At 38.8% G+C, this 19,464-nt stretch overlaps 2 protein-coding genes across 4 annotated transcripts in view; one reads left to right on the top strand and one right to left on the bottom strand.

The window, feature by feature from the left end:
* Positions 1–70: 70 nt before the first annotated feature.
* On the bottom strand, positions 71–4,230 carry dnajc15 (DnaJ (Hsp40) homolog, subfamily C, member 15). The gene is made up of 6 exons (XM_040147930.1): positions 4,081–4,230; positions 2,799–2,850; positions 2,438–2,511; positions 1,743–1,819; positions 1,550–1,620; positions 71–726 (listed from the first exon to the last, which is right to left on the bottom strand). Exons 1-6 carry the CDS (start codon positions 4,219–4,221, stop codon positions 656–658), a joined length of 486 nt encoding a protein of 161 aa, XP_040003864.1. The 5' UTR covers positions 4,222–4,230; the 3' UTR covers positions 71–655.
* Positions 4,231–12,768: 8,538 nt separating this feature from the next.
* The window catches only part of plekhm3 (pleckstrin homology domain containing, family M, member 3), a 54,162-nt gene continuing 47,466 nt past the window's right edge, over positions 12,769–19,464 (top strand). For all 3 annotated transcript variants that reach the window (XM_040148226.1, XM_040148227.1, XM_040148228.1), the window contains exons 1-2: positions 12,769–12,853; positions 16,622–17,718. In XM_040148226.1, the coding sequence (XP_040004160.1) occupies positions 17,196–17,718 (523 nt within the window). In that variant the 5' untranslated portion in view covers positions 12,769–12,853; positions 16,622–17,195. The remainder of the gene's footprint in view (positions 12,854–16,621; positions 17,719–19,464) is intronic.

A 19,464-nucleotide genomic window follows, 5' to 3' on the forward strand; every position in this document is an offset into this window, starting at 1 on the left:
GTCACACTGAGGTTGAAAAAAATTGAAAAACGGGGCATTTGTTATGAAGAGAGGAAATCAAAACCCTACATAGTGGGAGACACTTTTTTTTTTTTTTTCCAGCACTAAAATACTTTATTCAGTGGACCTGTCCACACAATTAGCAACAGTCACTCATTTTAATACACACACAATTATGTTTAGAAAAAAAACAAAACTTTTCACCACGTCCTCACTGACTGTTAAACATGGAAACCTTGGAATTTATTATTCTAATTAAATAGATTACATCCTTATCCAACACCTTACATGCTGACAAATGTACACTCATTCCAAAATGCTATACCCAGCAGCAGTACAGTTCTTTCTCTAAGATATTTGTGTGAGATGCACAACAGTTACCACTAGAGGGCAACCGCACAAAACTCCCTACCCATGCCCTCAAGGCAAAATCCTTAACTCTTGGTCGACATCCATTATTATACATTCACAAGGTTGACAAATACAGTTAAAGATAAGTTACGTAACCAGCTTAAGAAGGACACTGTCATGATAATATTTCTTGTGACTTCTTCCAGGAGCCTGAGTGGAAGTCCAGGTGTGGTGTTGGTGTTGATGGAGCAGTACTACAGAGCTGAGTGATGGAAGTCTTTACAGTGTTTGTTAACAGTGCAGGTCATCGCCGGGTCTCCTTGTCCAAAAGGTCTTTGGCCTCGTTGATCTTAGCAGCGAGATACGGTGACCCACCTGCACGCGAACACACACAAACAACTTTTAGCCTGATTGGTGATCACTCCTTTATCACTCAACCGTGCACAAGCCTTTCAATCATCATTTAACTTTAATACTGGGCTTCCAAAGGAATGCTCACCCAACTTTTGGCACATTTCACCACGTGTATCTTTTCAACGAATGGAGTTAGGGTAGGGTTACTGTGTGAAATAGAGGGGGGTGGCCCAATGGTATCAGCGTTTATATAAGGAATTGGATATAAAACCCTTCTTATAAAAACAATTCATAAAAAAATGTCATTAACCTTTACCCCTGTCTTTGATGATATGTCTCCATCTGGTGCCAAGTTTAGGCTGCTTACTGAGTTGTTTCTTGATATGTATTAACTCTACATTGTATGGATTTGATCTCATTTTAAAAATGTGTACCCAATCTACGTGTTGTACGGGATACAGTCCTTACTTTGGCACATTATGTGTTTTATGTGCATAGTATATTGGGGATAATGGGGATAATGGGGATAATGGGTGTTACTTTGCATTATGTGATCTCTTATTGCAAAACCTACTTTATTTTTTTAAATTAAGGCCTACATGTGCCAAACACAAGTGAATAATTAATAAAGAAACAACATGATTCACACATCATTCAGAAACAAAAATACTAATTAATCCATTGACCAGCAGTGATTGGAGTCTTATAGACATTTTAAATTTGAGGGTCAGAGGCAGAAAAAAATAAACTGAGGCAACAGGAAACCTGGCCTTGGTTAAAGGTGACATTAGCGGTTAAGCAGAGGATAAATGCAACAATGGACTGATTCAGAGTTTAAGGTTACCTTTATCTGGATGGTTCAGGACCATGATACTCCGATGGGCCTCACGTACCTTGGCCTTAGTGCTGGCTGGGCTGGACATGATAAAAAAAATAATACATCCATGTAATCAATAATAACACACAGAGAGAAGAGAGCTACTTATGTTAAAACATAAAACCTTATTAAAAATATATACTACAACTCATTCTATTACCTGATGCCAAGAATGAGGCTGGCCTCACGTTTTGACATCTTCTGCTCAAAACCTCCTTTGTAATATGCTGAGAAAGCCTAAGGTGTCAGAAGAGCATTAAAAGCATTGATCATCAATAATCTGAAAATAGCAAACCTTTGGGATAGCTTACATTCGCTAATTTGTCATTTTTACCCTAAAAATCATAAAATGTGAAACAATGTAAAGGTTTTCTCCGCAGATATTAATCTAAGGTATCTCAAGTGTTTCTTTGAACCATCTACTCACACAAAAAGACCCAAAAACCCTGAGTACAACAGCTTACGCAGCCAAAGCACTGATTAAGAGTGAGGGTTGCAGACAGCAGCTGTCTGAAATCATACTAGACAAATGGCTTTAGTTTGAACCTTAAGACCTTCAGAACACACACACAAAAAAAAAGATGAGGTCAGGTCCGGCTCAATTTTTTTTTTTTTTTGACCCTATTACTGTTCTGAAGAGGGTTACATATTTTCAGAAGCTGAAGGTGTGAATTCTCTTTACAACGAGGTGCATAGTAATAAGTATGAAAGATGTGACGCATCATAAGTTTAGGCAAATTTGCAACAATCCATGTATCAAACAACTGAAAAGTGAGATGTAAAATTTAGCAGAATCGGAATGAATATGAACATCACGCCAGACACAGATGTAGGAGGTGGTTAATTATTACTCACTGATGTGGGCATCTTCTTGACAGTTTCAGAGAAGACTTGTCCAAGAGGCTTCCTAAGGTGGAATGCATAGCGGCCTGTGAATCAAACACAAGACACATGAAACACTTCCAAAGTAAACAAATTTATAAATGAAGAGGGAACACCAAAAAGCAAAGCAGAATTCTGTAAAGAAAATTTGTCTTGCTAAAGAGATGTAACATATTATTATTATTACTATTATTATTATTATTATTATTATCAGTCTTATAATAATAAGGATGGGGTAGGCAAGGTAACAATTTTAGCAATTCGAGTGACGGAAAAGATTTCTGCACATGCACATCCAGGTCATATCATTTTGGCAAATTTGACTGATTCTTACCTGCAAAACCCGCAGCAGCCACACCGAGGCCGACTGCAATCAGAGTCCCTCCCTGTTCCCAAAACAAAACATCCAGCAGTTACCGCACTGGGCTAGATGGGTCATATAACGCAGCTAGCTGAAGATTAGTGCGGCAGCATTAGCGTGTCCTGTACGATGAGAGAGCAGCAAGCCACTAAAAAACCCGGCTGTTTGATATGTGCCTGCCAGTGATTTGTGTGATATTGTCATATAATGATATTTTGGAAAAGGGAATAACTGCTCCAGTTTAATTTAGTGAACTTTAATGACTATATCCAAATGCAATAAGTAATTCTTCCATTGCCGCATAACATCTTTTGATTTTGGTGTTAAAAAATGTCAAAAGGCATATAAAGTACTTCATGTGACAAATGACTGTCAGAAAAGGTTCAAGTATGATGCGATGAGAGGCGGTTGACATTTTAGTTTTACTTGTAATAAAAGTTGAACTGCCCACCAAAGATGATAAATAATCATGTTAGTTCATTCTTTTGCATGGGCTCTAGGGCTGCAAGTAAGGATTATTTTCATTATCGATTAATCTGCCGATTATTGTCTCGATTAATTGATTCGTTGTTTGGTCTATAGAATGGCAAAAAAATAAATTGAAATAAAATAAAATAAAATCAATAATGACAATCACAGTTTCCTGTACCCCCAGGTTAAGTCTTTAAATGTCCTATCAGCAGTCCAAAACCCAAAGATATTCAGTTTGCAATGACATAAAAAGGTGAAAACCAGAAAATCTTTACATCAGAGGAGCGGGAGAAAAATAATTTTTGGCATTTCTGCTGTTTATAAACTCAAACGATGAATCGATTATCACAACGGTTCCTGATGAATTTTCTGTCGATCGACTTATCAATTAATCGTCTAATGTTTCAGCTCTAAAGGGCTCTTTTCTTTTCTCGTCAGACTGTCGTGTTGCATAGATTAAAACCTAAAACTCGGGCCAAGGTCAGTCTTTAGGTTTCCCAGTTGTGACTAGCTAGTTACAATGAGTTTTCAAGTTAACTTTACCTGACTCCCGTGATTTAAACGTTACTGATTTCATTAAAAACATTTTTTTTTTTAAATGTACAGAAAGCCAACGTATATCGGACAAATTCACCAGTTAATGCACCTGATGCAGTGACAGGCAGTTACGTTAGCAGCCATTGAGGTTACCTAACGTAAACTATAGCGGGTAAAAAAAAAAACCCCGTCTTGATTTAGTTTGACAGACTCCACAAAGGTTTTTACTGTGAAAACGGATACTCACCAGTCGTCTGTCTATCTCTGCGTCGCTCCTAGCCTTTGTTTTTGAAGTGTATTCAGCGTACCGCATAATGTCTCCTCCATCCACGGTCACTCCGCCGCCGTTCGCCATGATGTCTCCCCTTGCCACGGAACCAGAGCTCATCCGGTTATACCTTTCAAAATAAGAGTGATGTCCTGAAGCCGCTTCCTGTCAGGAAAAAAAAACATGAGGGTTTACATATCTTATTCTAAGATAAATGAGTAAATACTATAAATACTACATAGCTTGGTATTTGGAGTTGACATTTTTGTGATCGTAAAGCTATTCTAATCAATATTTTTATATTAAAGTCCCTCTCCACTAAAAAATGTGTTTTTTAGTCATTGCTACTTCTCTTGGATGTTTTAAGCTTCACTGTGCAGAATGATGTATGTTCAAAGTTTGACATCAGAAAGCTGTTTTTGAATTCATCCTGTTGAACGGGGAAAGTTTCTCTGTGTTCATCAAGGCTGGATTACCAAGATGCCCAGGAACCCCAGACCCCCAGGGGCCAATGCTTCAGGTTTACTACATATCATTTGGGTCTACATAATGTGATTATTCACATGTTTGATAGAAATTAGCACCACTAAAGTAAAATATCAACTATAATGTGTCCTCCCCTGTCTTATGACCCCAGTCTCGTTGAGAGATCCTGGGTCAAAATCCAGTTTTAAGATCTTCACTGTTTTAAATTATAGTCTCCCACATGTTTTTTAAACTTGTTTTTCTATTCTGTCGAGTAAAACCAAACATAAGAGTAAACCATGACAAGCATTTTATGTGTCCAAAATCCAAATATAAATCTTATAAACTCCAAAAATATACTTAAGTGAAACCCTGGCACTTCCTGTGACACATACCACTGGACGACCAAAGAGTCCGTACCGCCAATGAGTCCTCCTGATACGGTTTTCGGCAGAGGTCTTGGCAGCACAGTCAGTTTTGCCACTGTGTGCTCATGTTTGGAACAAATCAGACTTCATTAAGAGAGGATGGTTTGAAAGGATTAATCACTCTCTATAGCAAGTATAGCATGTTAGTGAGAAGTCAAGGGCTGAAACGATTAACTGATTAGTCACCCAGCAGAAAATTCATTGACGACAATTTCAGTAATTGATTGAACAGTGCAGGTATTTAGCCATCTGGTTCCACCTTCTCTAATGTGAGGATTTGCTTAGGGCTGCAACTGATGATTATTTTTATCACCAATTTACTTGCCTGTTATTTTCTCGATTAATTGTTTCGTCTATAAAATGTCAGAAAATTGTAAAAATGCCTGCTGTAATTTCCCATAGCCCAGGGTGATGTTTTCAAATGTTTAGTTTGTCTCACCAACAGTGCAAAACCTGAAGATATGCAATTCAATGTCATGTACGACAAAGAAAAGCCTAGAATCCTCACATCCGAAAAGCTAGAACCGGCAAATGTTTGCCATTTTTGCTTAAAATTAATTTTCTCGTCATTGAATTGCATTGCAAATGATGATAAAATTGAAGGGGCACCTCTCTAAAACAGTTTAAACAAAGGCAGGACTCATTGCAGGGCTGTTGTATTAGACTGCATTAGTTTAATCTGTGCCTGATAAACTGGCAACTGAGCTTATATTTTTAGTTTCAGACCTAAACCAGAGCTGGTTTTAAGTTTAAGTCAAGACTTGACCCTTCATAAACAAATCACGTGTCATGATGCAGATTTTCCAGGTTTCTGACCTTAACAATGACATGACTTTCAAAACAGAGTGACAAGAAAAACAGAAACCCCCGTACAATGTCATGTGATGCAATGTAATAGCCAGGTAATGAATGAATACTTTATTGTATCCGAGGAGAGCTGTTTACAAAATGTGCTTGTAGTATTATGGTATCGGCTTACATGAGGTTGTAAGCTCTTCATAATATTTTTGCTCCCTCATACATGTAAATTAAAATATCTGACATAACTTTCAATATATAATATAACACCGCCACAAATTGCATTACATTGTTCAGGTGTTTCTGTTTTTTCTGGTCACTCGATGTACCGTCTTCATGAGGAAACTTTTCTTAGGACGGCATAATCAGTATTCAAAAGATTTCTTATTATAAAAAAAAAAAAAAAATGCAAATGTTACTCAAACAGAAGGATAAGGTGCAGTTGTTGGGGACTATTTTCAGCAGCGGATTAATCCACATTTGGTGCTCTAGTGAGTATTTTCTTGCAGCAGGACGGTGTATGTGGGACTGAGTCATAATAAACTAGTGTGTTTTCATGGTAATGAAGGAACAAGTCGCCCAGTGCTACCGTGTGGCTCACTGATGTCTTCTTTAAATATTTTTGTAGACAAGGATGGAGCTTTGTGGCACAGAGCAATAAGACAGACTATACCAGACAATACTTGCTAGTAGGATCAGTTTGTTGTTGCTTTGTCTGGTATTCGGTGATGATAAGACGTGGCGATGAGCATATAGAATATCCCCCAGTCTTGTTTTTTTTCTTTCATTAAAACTAAGAATGAAACAGTGGAAACATTTCTTTACTCCATTCTTCTACTTCAAAGCGTGTTCCACTCAGTACCTTTCTCGTGGGTACCGAATACTCACCTCCTGTGGGCTCGAAAGGTGGTTGGCTCCACCGCGACGGACGGCAGCTGTCAGCAGCTTGCATTGTGATTTACATGCGGTAGCGCTGGGGACAACGCTTCAAGGCAGGGAAATAAAAGGATCCAGACATCCACAGAAACTTCCGACCCCCCCACTTTCTCTTGACCAACCAGTCTCGGTGCCGAGTTGTCGTGTTCCGAGTCAGACGGACCGTGAATTGTGATTTTTTTTTTGTCAGCTGCTGTTTCCAAGGTCAGTTCTGTAACTGAAACTCACCGTGATTTTTTAGAAAAGTTCTGTTAGCAGGACTCCGGTCCATCTCGAATAAACGGTTGCTATTTTGTTTTTATGCCACTAGAATGCGCCATTGAAAAGTGCAACATGTAGGGCCATAAAATGAGTCGCTGTGTGTTGCACAGAATAGGAAAGGCTTCTCCTGAACAATATTCATTGATAAGTATTGAATTTTGCGTGTTGCACTGGAAGTTAGCAGTATTCAGTGTCATGTTTACATGTGTTTGTGTATATTTGTGTTTGCATTTGTGCTTGTGGTGTTTTGTTTGTGACTGTATTTCTATTTGCTTGATTACTTTAAATATCTCTGTTTGCTTTTTTTTTTTTTTTTAACTTTATTATGCTTCATTTGTGTTTTCTTGTTGTTGCATCTGTGCTTGGTTGTACATTATATGTTATTATTTATATTTGCTTGTATCTTTTTGTTGACTCTTGCATGTGTTTGTGAGTTGTATTTGTTTGCATTTGTGCTTGACATGTGTTTATATTTGTGTTTCTCTTTGTACTCGTATCTCTCTGTGTGTGTACAGGTGTACTTTGAAGCCCTTGTGGACCCTCGACATGATTAGGGGTCCAGCAGGAGTCTCGGAGCAGGGAGCAGGAGCACAGAGGAGCTGATGCAGTCCTGAGCCTGGAGTTGGTTTCTATTGTCCCCAGTAATTGGATTTGGTCTGGGAGGAGATATGACTGCCAGTGAGAGGCTGCGATCATTAGGTGTGAATGAGACGTGTGGTGCCAGGGCTGAACACGCACACACACACACACACACACACACACACACACGTGTCCGCACTGATCCAGATAAATCTGAAATTGCTGTATTTGTATAACAGCATTCTGCCCACAGGTGTGTTTTCAGAACACCTTTTGAAAGCTCACCTCCTCACTGAGACATTAAAACAAACAGGACAACAGCTAAATATCTTCTTCATCATCCTCTCACTGTATAGAGGTGTGCTTCATGAAGCAAGAATAGCAATTAAGACAGTCTTACTAAAGTACTAAAGTGAATCAGGCTTTTTAGCACAACACTCAGTTTCTTAAAGCGGGTTTAGATAACTCCGACCTGAGTAACCATTAAGTTATTCCTCTGAAGTAGCCTGGTCCTAGCCAGGTTAGTTTTCAGTCTTGACTTTGCCCCAGACATAACAATCTATCAATCTGAAAGTTGTCTTTGTGTCATGGCAGTGATTTGTCCATTTTTTGTCCACTCTCAGGTTTATAGCATGGGCCTACTGTAAATACACTTGTACTTGGTCCTGTGCCCCTGTATTTACCCGTTGTGTCCATTTGGGACTTTACTGCTTACTTTACTGTTTGGATGTGTCTTTCATACAACTGTGTGAAAGTACCAGTAGGTTATCGATTGATTAATAGCTGATTTACTCAACCAGCAGTTATGGAGCAACATTGTCTCTCATTTGGAGTCCTGTTTCTGGCCACCTGATGAAGCTAAGTCCAATATTCATTCTCTTGTTGCTCTTTTTTTGTGCTCTACCCACCTCCTGAGGGACATATCTGACTCTTTAGCTGTCGAATGCTCAACTGTGTCCACCAGCTAGTGCCGTTTGGTGCTGAGCAGGTGAAAACACCAGCCTTTGGCGCCAAAAACAATGACGTGAGAGTGAACCAAAACAATAAATTTGAAGGCCAGAAAACAACAATGAGCTGAAACTCACTATGTAGCTCCGTTAAGCAGATAGGAGCTGCAGATTTGGGTGATATTTCTCTGTAGGCTCATCACTACGACGGACTCCTTTCATATTGTTTTTTCATACGTTGTTATTATAAAAAATATCGCTTACAGCTGTTTTAGGAAAACAAATAGAGAAAACGCAAGTAAATGGAAAAAATATCTTCACCTCTTTGATAATATACACTGCATTTAGAAAAAGTGCAAATAAAAATGCAGATCAAGAAAAGGATTAGACAATATGACAACAAACGTGGCAAAGAGACATGTTGCAAATACAGAAAAAATCTAATACAGAAAGGCTGTAATTTCAGCACAAGAAGACAGAAATATATCTGAGCGACACTAAAACTAATGTTTTACCATGAGTTTACCACTCATCAGTCTTGTTTGGAAATAAGTTCCTGATATGTATAATATCTTTACATTTCGATGGTGTGATTCCAATGATCCGGATCATTTGCTATGAATTTGAATTTTTCTCTCTTAAATCTGGTGTATGTTGTTTGACATTGGCCTTTGCGGACGTCTACGCTCTACTGATTGTCATTCTAGCTGGAGATGTTGTCTTGAAGATTTTCTGTATGCATTTGCGGTGCTATTCCTTGCGACACCTTTTCTCAATGTGATATTTTTGTTGTCCAAGAGATGAAGTTTGTGTCTGTGAAATTGGGTCTTCAGGTGGCAAGGGAGCCTCAAAACTTGCTTCCACTAACAGACATTTGAGAGAAAAGTGGAGAGAAAGTGGAAACCGATTATACAGCTGATGAGTGGATAAGCAGTGATATTTTAATAAACCCTGAAACTGCACAGGCTTGTGGGGACTTGTGTCCCTTATTCCCCCTATCGAACTTCTCAGGTCATATAAAGATTTATAATTCAGCAGTGCACAGGTTGCATTGGAGGAGAGCGGAACATTTGCATATTAAAAAATTAGCCTGTGTTTATGTGCGTGTGCATGTCCAAGTTAATCTCAGCGAGAGAGAAACATTTACTGAACACACACACACACGTGCGGTGTTTCCATGGGGACCAAGCAGCCACTCTGTTCTTCAATAGCGGGTGAGTGAGTCGAGCTAGATGGCTATTGTGTTGTGTGTGTTCGTGGGGTCGGGGTGGCGGTTCGAGAGGGTTTCGGGGGGGGGGGGTTCAGTATTAAACAACGCACTAGACAGATGAAAGCACTGCACATCCTTAAATCTAATCATAATTTAGTCATCACTAGAAGATGGTATGATCAAAATAAAGCAGGAAATAGGCAAGACCAACAGGACAGAGAGAGACCTGAGTGCATGAGTCAAGGGAAGGTGCCTGCAAGATTGCTATTAGATGGAAAATGATGGAGCCTTATGGACAGAGATGGTCTTATTCCTAAAGCTGATGCTTATTTGTTGCATCAGTCCCTATATCCAGACACAGGCACTTAGCCTAAAAGGATTTCTAAAGCTCAGATGCAGCCACACTGCTGCAAAGATAGTGACTTAGTCATAAAGACCGATATCTGGACTTCCATTCATGCCTTTTTTTTAAATATAAAATTATGACCAATCAAATTACAAAAGCTAAATAAAAAATAACAAGTGAAACTGCCAAAATCTAATACAATGAACAAAAATGTTTCTGTACTCGCTAATAACAGAAAATTATTTGTCCATGAAGAAATTGTGTTCAATAGAATGCGTTTAAAATACTGGAATAAGATGTTCCTATTGTGGTTATTTGCTTGAAACATGTTCCCAGACTTAAAAAATTCAGAAAAGAAGAAGAGAAGCATCAGAAGACAACCGGAATCTACCATTATACTGCAACAATGCTACACAGAGAGTAACATAGTAGAGCTCATTAGGGCGACACGGCCCTCCTTGCCCTCACTGCGGAGAACTTTTTATACAAATTTCAGACAAAGAGCATCCAGAGAAAGGATTGAGGGGGTGTAACTGGGGTTTGGGAGGTAACTGGGGTTTCAAATCAAATGAGCTTTTGAAAGCAGATAGAGATATTTCTTAGATTGGTTGGAGCTATTGATAATAAGTAATTTGGACTGATATTTGGTCTAAGCAAGTTTACTCTCTTCCTGACAAAGCATCCAGAAAATGAGTTTTTATTTTTTCTGTATTTCCCTCAGAATTTTATTGTGAACAATTCGTTATGCCTGTGACACAGGATTTATCATTTATCATGTATTCGCCATCTGAGGCAAGGCCAGTATTAGTATTGTTTAATAAAAAGTGTGGCGTAGTTAATTCCGTCCTGTACATCTCATTGTTTCCTTTCATTTTGTAGGACCAGGGCCCCATGTTGGCCTGGATTACTTAAAGAATGTTTGAAGAACTGGTCCCTGGGCTGGATTAAACCACCAGGTATTTTTTTTTACTGTGTTTGCATTTAACCAAACAAATTTGCATTTAAACAAATTACCACAATGTAATTTTCGCCTGTATACCCTGGGCCTGTGGATTCCCTGAAGGTCTCTAGGCACTTTTCCTCTTTGCACAATGAGCAATCCTGCCTTGTCCAAGCCTTCATACAAGCCCTCATGCTGTAATTCACACAGAGTCTGTGGATAACTACTATCCCTTTCACGCTATTCAACAACTACATAGAAACTGGGTTCAGACAGCATCGCAAAAATAACCATGCCGATATCCAGTACAACCTTCATATATACATACTCCTATTTAGTTTTTCTCAAAGCTCTCAAAGCCAGAGTTGTTGCAAACCTGCAAAAACGTCTAATACACATCTAATCATTGTCTGTGATAACGGAGATGGACAATATTGATTTATAGATATATGTTTTTAATAAAAAGTCCTTTATTGGCCCCATACATCGATTCAGCTGTTGTTGGAACACAGGTCAAAGGAGAATTACTGTGACCCTCTTGAATAATGTTTCTCTCTGTTGGACTGACACTATGGGTCCCGGGGCAGCTTCAAGCAGCCCATTAGGGAGAAACTATTCTCCACCTCTGCTTTGTCTTCCACTCTCCAGTCCTCTTCCCATCTTGGTCAGATTTGTCTGTGCAGACCTAAGTCACGACCTTTTCTTTGTGAGACTAAATAAAGGCACCACCTCCTGCTATCAACCATATTACTGATCATGTTCTTTAGGGATTTATTTCCCATTAGATGATAATGAAATGGGATAAAAATTAATGACATCGGTTTAATGCACAACACGTTAGTGAGAGACAGAGAACGGGTGTTGGGGAAATGTAAAAAGCTCATAGGAGTTGGTAAAACTTTTTTTTTTAAATCCCTGTGCAGCCTTTGCATCATTACAACTACAGATAGCAATGACACAAATAATAGAAATTAAAAACAAAACAACTCAGGAATGGTATTTTGTACTTCCAACAAGTCATGAAAAATTTACCTTTTAAAGTAAACATTTCTGTAAAGTAATGAAGCAAAACTATGATAACAAGAATGATGAAAATTCCATTTAATAGTCATGACTTGAATGTTTTCATTATATCTTAGAAATGTATTTACTCATTCATTTATTTGTCTCTCTTTCCATATTTTGGGGAAGGTATTTTTAGGGGAGAGTATTTATAAAGGTGTGAAGGAACAATACTTTTCTGTATTTAATCATATGCATAATATTTTTTTATAGACTATTCTTTATTTCTGTAGCTTTGGCTCAGAAGGGCTTCTATAAAGACCTGATTCATAATTGGTGTATGTCAATGTTGGAAAGTAACTAAGTACTGTACTTAAGTATAATTTTGAAGTACTTGTACTTCAATTGAGTTTTTCTAATTCATTATACTTGCACTCCACTAAAATTAAGACACATATACTATACTTTTTACTCCAAAACAATTACTTGATAACTTTAGTTGTTTGCAGATTCAAATTATTAATACAAAATATAATAAATCAATATGATATATTTTGATACAGATACTTTTGTACTTTTACTCAGGTAAAATTTTGATTGCACGGCTTGTACTCTTAACAGGCTATTTCTACACTGTGGTATTGCTTTTTTTTTTTTTTTTTTTTTTTTTTACTAAAGCAGAAGATTTAAGCCTTTCCACCGCTGGCGTATGTTATAGATAAGCTGCATTGCATATAATGTACAAACGCTTTCCGGAACCTTTATCACGAAGCCTCAGTTTCATTCGGAGGATTCTATCGCTGACGGACTGTCAAATGACATAGTGGTAAACACAGTAAGGTGAGTCTCGATTTATGTTTTGCAGCTTGTGCATGGCCGCAGTTTCGCCGCAAGACAGAGACAGTTCAGCTCCACGGATTCGTGGTTTTAATTTGAGTGAGCGAACATTTTTGTCTTGTGTTAAAATGACATTGCTCAAGGATGGAGAGAGGCTAGCGGTAGCTGCTAGCTGACTAGCCCCCGGCTCACTTTACATTAGCTGGGATAAAAACAGGCCTTGTTCGGCTAGCTGTCGGAACAGTTCAGCGATTTTATAAATATATACACAGTCTGTGTGTCGTCTTAAACAGGGTGTATCAGCGAGGTAGCATACACAGCCGGTTAATGTGGCTAACCAGCAGGCTGACCGTGGCTTCACCTCTGCCAGTGTTTGCTGCTGAGATGCTGACTGTGTTTTTATAGATACTGGAACATATACTGTTTTTTTAATTCATAATTGTTGCTAACCTCATTAAACTTAAGTGATATCATTGTGTGAGTTTTTTTTTAAGGAATTAAATACAAGATAAGGTAGTCAGCATTGGAGCTCGGGACCAGTGATGCATTCAAACTCTCCACATTTTATTTAAAAAGTTCTTACTACATTTTGTGTTGCGTTGAAGTTCAAGATTGTCACTCCAGCTGTGAAAACATACAAAACATCTGCACTGTTTCGGTGTTTTAAAACAGAGTAAAGTAAAAGATCAGTTTAATGTCAGACAACGTGCACACAGCGTAATAAAAAAAACATAAAACAATGTAGCGTTTACATAGAAACCTACATATGTGGGGTAGCAGTAGAAAGTGTTTAAGGTTCCTATGCAATACTGTGCAAGTTTCAGGCACTAAAACGGGATTTTTTTATCGAAAATCCTAAATCAAATTAAGATTTGGTGTTACCACTCTTTGCCTTTTAAGCACCTATTCTTCTCAGTACACTTGCACGCAGTTTTTAAGGTACTCGGCAGGTAGGTTGTTCCAAGCCTCTTGGAGAACTTGCCACAGGTCCTCTGCGGATATAGGCTGTCTCCGTGTCCTCTGCCTCTTCATATAATCCCAGACTTGACTCCATGATGTTGAGATCGGGCCTCTGTTGGGGCCAGACCATCTGCTGCAGGACTCCGTGTTCTTCTTGTCGCTGAAGATAGCCCTTTTTGACTCTGGGTTTATGTTTGAGCTTGTTGTCATGATGCAGAATTAATTTGGAACTAATCAGACGCCTTCCTGATGGTACTGCATGATGGATAAGAGTCAAAACATATAAAGTGCCATTAACTTTAGTACAGTCTTCTATATTATGGTATACCTAATTATATAAACAACATTATACATATGTATGAAGTAGTAATAAAAATGATATAATATGGGGGAGTTTATGTGAACTAAAATGTGTGTGTGTGTGTGTGTGTGAATGTTGGATGGCTACTGTGTGAGATTCAGCAGCCTGAGAGTAAGAATTAATAATACATGAAGTTTAGTTAAGCAATAAACTACAGGACATAAGGTGCAGAGTTTAGGAGAAAATACACATAAGAATGTAGTTAATGTTTTTGCTTAAATTGTGTGTGTGCTTTGAGTTAGCCTTTCCAGAATGGACAGACTTAAGTGAAAGTGCACCCATGTGAATTTATTTTAGATATTTATTGTTCTAGAAAAATGTTTTCATGCCAGCCATACGCGGACCTCACCTTCCACACTGCACTCGTGTTTTCTGTTTTCAATCTCAGTGATACGAGCGTTTACCAGTTAAAAGTCAGAATTACTACAATTGTAAATGGTGAATAAAATTCAAAACCCACAGCTTCAACCTGAATATGTACAGCATTAAAAATTAAAAGTTGATCAGATATGTACAGTACATTTTCCACTTTTAAACAGAAAAATCATTATTTTAGTGTGATAGAAAGTATCTTATAGCTCTTGCATAAAAAACCAAATGAGGTACAGTAACTTCATAAAAATACAGTTTGTAGAGTAGAGTAAATCGTAGTAGATGTAGCCTTGTTACAGACTTCTGAATTGTTGCCCACTCTCAGATTTTCTCAGTGATTTATTCAAATTATGAATAAATCACGGAGAAAAAAAGGCATAGTTTATTCAAATAATGAAGTGAAATGAAATGGCAATTCAGTCTGATTGTCAGGCAAAATTAAATGTAACCAGTGCAATGTACACATTTGGGCAATAGGGAGAGTGAAACTTGGGATAAGTATTTATTGGACAAAATCAATTTTGTCCTGTCCAGTTATTTGGCTGTTTTCCTTGAGATGACCACAGACTCCAGGTCATATTTTAGTCATGTTTTCAAAAGTCATCATTTCAAAGAGAATGGGTTCATGCCTTGTTCTTGAGTTTACTTCATCACTGATCAAAAGTACTCTAATCTGTGCTTTCCCGGCTAATGTTGGCAGTATTGGCTTGACAGCTTGTGTGAGTCGACAGGAGTTCACTGGGAATATCGATAAGTAACTAACTTTGATGACCATGCTCATTTAGGTCAGAGCTGTATCTGCAGGCAGATGATGTCAGAGTAAATACGTTGGTATGTGATCATACAGGCTGTTAAATAAAAAATGGTCAGTGCTAGTGATCAGCGCTATAGTGGATGTCTCAGCAAAGCTCCTACACTTGTATTTTTGTAACTAATGCTTTGTAATTCTGCAAAATGAATGGGAAACAGAATAGAATAGATAGGAAAATTTTACAATTTTGTACTCCAGTTTATTGGTGAGTTTTTGGCTCCTATATTGTCCTGACACACACTCTCACACACACACACACACACACACACACAAACAAATGGTGTTGCTAACAATATTTAATCGAGTGGTGCCGTTTTTATTTTCGCATTTTTTTTGGTTTATCATCTAATAAGATGGCAAGTACATTTTAGATGAAAGTAAAAAGGGACTTTTAATAGAAATTGATTCTTTGAACATTGTTAAAAAAATCATTTGAGTGGCTCTGCAGCTTCATTGTAATGTTAGTACAAACACAAAATGACTTGGTGCTATGCTGTAGATGATTGCATGGTCTTACTTGCGTAAGGTTAATGCATGTAAGTTAATAAATCCTCAAATAAAAACACATACAATGCATTAAAATCACTGTGATATCTGTGATAATAACCCGTTTTGTATCTCCAACAAATTATCATGAATAAATCGTAAATATTCAGTAGGTCAGCCAGCTGACTAGAAATTGAATTGCAGTGATGTAATGGCCTTTCAATAATTGATAAGTTGAGAAAAGTAAAAGAGGTTGCACTTAAGAAGAGAAGAAAATCAATGAGAATGAGAGAGCACAAATGAGAAAGAAAGAGGTAGAGACACAGAAGAGTGGACAGAATCAGAAGAGACAGACAGGCAGTCAGGCAGATGGATAGGAACCACACCCAGGCCTGTTTCCTCCCTGCCTGCTCACAGCAGTGATAAGCTGCTGACGAGGAAGTCAAGTATTATTTCATCAGGACATGTGAGGGAGGATGATCATTTCTATTCGCTGAGGAAGAATCTGTGAAGCTCCAGTGTTAATGTGGTGAAGATGCTGTAGGTGGGTAGGTAGTTTGATGCTTAAACTTGTTAAGCTTGAGGTTTCACAATCTTATTATCTGACGCTTCTCTCAGCAAAGGCTCTGTTTCAGATTTAAGCAAGCGCCTGGAACACGAGTCGTTTTTTATGTATAAATTAATCACGGTATTTTTTCTGTCAGCTGTGTTTCCATGCTTTGTGTTTGTTCGGCATGCTTCCTCTTTACTATTTCCTCATTTTCTCCACCCTCTGTTACAGTCAAGCCACAAAAAGTCTCCCTCCAATGACCTCACAGGCACCTGAGAGGCCAGAAGAGCACCAAAAATAGAGCTGCTAGTCGATTTTGACTTCACATCCTCTAGAATTTTGTCTCTCACACCTGAACATCTCAGACAGAGCAGAGGGGTTTTACTGTTTTTGTAGCCCAAAGTGTGTATATCTGGCTAAGTATCTTAGTTTGCCGTCCAAATTGGCTCAATTTGGAGAGTCCAAAGCTGCTGGCAGTCTTGTTTATCTCTGGCATGAAGACACAGTAGCTTTCCCCCAAGAGGTAGAGGCACGCCATTGAAAAGGAAGACTGTAACCCTGGACGAAGGCCCTATCTTGAGGCGGGGAGCAGCACTTGGCTTCCGACAGCAGTTTGTGAAGCCTGCAGGCTGCTTGGCTCTTCTTCACCCCTTCTGAGCTTGTCAACATACCTAAAAGACTTGTATTTGTCCAGCTGACAGCTAGTTTGCTTTGTTGGACATGTCGATGCTGCTAACAGGGTTTTTGTGGCCATTTAGGGAAACTATCTAATTGTGAGATTTACAGCTCAGGGGAAGACCCAGCCATGGAGGGTCTTGAGCAGCTTGACATGGTGGGCGATATCAGCCCGGCTTTGGAGGCCACAGAGGACTTTATCCACTGCATGGATGGGATTCAAGGCCAAGGTCCTAGCCAGGCTCAAACAGGGAACATCCAGCCTCCCAGGCAGCCTAAGCAGCTGCAGGAGGTGTCCAGTGCTGCGCTGGGGAAGCTGAGCTCCAGCGGCGTATGGAGCCTACTGGCTGGAGAGCAGCCGGAGGTGGGGCCCTTAGGCCTGGCGTGGGCCGACAACTTCAGCGTGTTGGGGCTGGGGATGGGCTTGCGGCACGGGAAGAGAAGCCGGGCGCGCTCCACCAACGACCTGGCAGCCCATACCAAGGAGTGCACCAACAACACTGCCAACTCCTCGTCCAACTCAGCCTTCAAGAAGGGACACAACCGTTCCAGATCTGACGTCAACTACCGGCCGTCTGCCTACACTGACAACGGCCTGCCTACAGTGGACTGCAACACCCTAAAGAACATGATCCTCAACCACCAGCAAGAGGGTGAGTTCACATACACAGTGTGAGTCTCTGTGTGATCCGATGTTGAAAGTGGTTGTTATCAATTTGTGAGTCCAAATCTTTCAGGTCTATTATAGAACTGAAAAAGTGAGCCGATTAATCAATTAAATGAAAAACAGTTGAAAACAATTGTGATAATCTTTGGGTTTTGAACAGTTGATGAGACAAAATAGGCAATTTGAAAACATCCACTGGGCTCTGAGAAATTTTGATGGTCATTTTTTATTTTGTTCTTAAAATTTAAAGATTAAAAGATAAATTGAAAAAAAAAAAAAACGAGATTCATTCATTATGAAAATAATTTAACTGTGTGGAGGCACAGAGCTTTTGCTTTTTATGTTTGGATATACAGAAACGTGGCCGCATCTACATCTGGTCATGTGCAAAGAAAGCTTATTTTTCACATCCTACAATATATATGCCTATGCTGTAAATTAATTTATATGTGTATACATTTTCTCTTATTTGGGTATTTTTTGTAAATTCTGATCCTTTACAGTTTTTTTACTCTATTAAACAAGTTTTTCAATTTTCTTTCTCTCTTTTTTTTAATTTTTTTTTTTTTGTCAGCCGTTTCCTTTGGAAACCAGGGATGGGTGCTATTATGAAATAGACTGTGAAACAATAGAAACGATTACATTGTTAGAGATTTCAGTTTATAATGAGTTAGCTGTCCTGTCAAGTCAAGTCTAGTTAAAATATATAGCCCAAAATCACATTATTTTTGGTTGTATTAAGCCATTATGGCAATGTTGTAAGTAAATAAGTAGTTTTCTTTCTTGGCAATATTGGAATTTTTACATGAATGTGACAAAATACCTTGATGGGTTCAAATTCAGGTATTTCATTTATGAGTGGTTTTTTGATTAAATCGGGAAATTTATTATATCACGACATATATTTATATCACAATATGAAATTACTTAAAAAAACGACCACAAAAACTATCTGCAAAGCTGTCACTAAAGCTAACGGGGAAAATATATGTTTTCTAATTTGGGTGAGCCGACCCTTTAATCGCATTGGAATTTTTCCTAATTGGGTATTTATGGTGCGGAGAGCTGTTGTTGCTCTGATTCATTAAACATGATGCCATGTCCTCAGGTGACCAACTCATTAAACTGGAAGTATTCTTAATTCAAGCCAAAAGGCTTGCCCCTACCTGTCAGAAACATGCACACCGCCTCCTGCTGCTATGTTCTGATTGACTGTCCATTCACTGGAAAGCTTTCTCAGCCTTTCAGAGGCTTTTGGAGAACAGAGTTCGTGGATTATTTGTGTTACAGATCGGGGCGTATGCTGTACTTATTTTGAAGCATCCTCAGAGAAAGCAATAATGATAGAAGATGATGATAACTTGAAATGACACAGCTGTGCTATGACAGTCAGTATTCAGGCAGCGAGTTCAACACACACACACACACACACACACAAACACACACACACACCCCCCATTTGTTTGTGTGTTTTGGCCATCTGAAGGCCTAAGGAGATCCTAAGGGATCCCGAGGGATAATAGCCTGTAATCCTGTCAGCAAATGGACTCAAATGAGGCGAGAGAAGAGGCAACCCAATTATCCGGCTCCTGATACTGGCAGGATTATTTAGTATTAGCATATGTGTGAAAAGGCATCAGGTTATTTAGTTTGGCTCGATGTGTATTGAAAAGGAGAGAAGTAGGAAAAGGATGGTAATAAGCAGAAGGGTGAGTGATTTGGCTCAGCCTTG

This window comes from Xiphias gladius, chromosome 16 (genome assembly GCF_016859285.1).
Source record: "Xiphias gladius isolate SHS-SW01 ecotype Sanya breed wild chromosome 16, ASM1685928v1, whole genome shotgun sequence".
Lineage (NCBI taxonomy): Eukaryota > Metazoa > Chordata > Actinopteri > Istiophoriformes > Xiphiidae > Xiphias > Xiphias gladius.

Bases quoted from the DNA above. Each gene is read 5' to 3' on its own strand.
- dnajc15 (XM_040147930.1), bottom strand. From the start codon at position 4,221: ATGAGCTCTGGTTCCGTGGCAAGGGGAGACATCATGGCGAACGGCGGC. The intron at 2,851-4,080 runs GTGAGTATCCGT...TTTTGGGAACAG, and splicing joins CAGAGATAGACAGACGACTG to GGAGGGACTCTGATTGCAGT. The intron at 1,820-2,437 runs GTGAGTAATAAT...CTGACACCTTAG, and splicing joins TCAAGAAGATGCCCACATCA to GCTTTCTCAGCATATTACAA.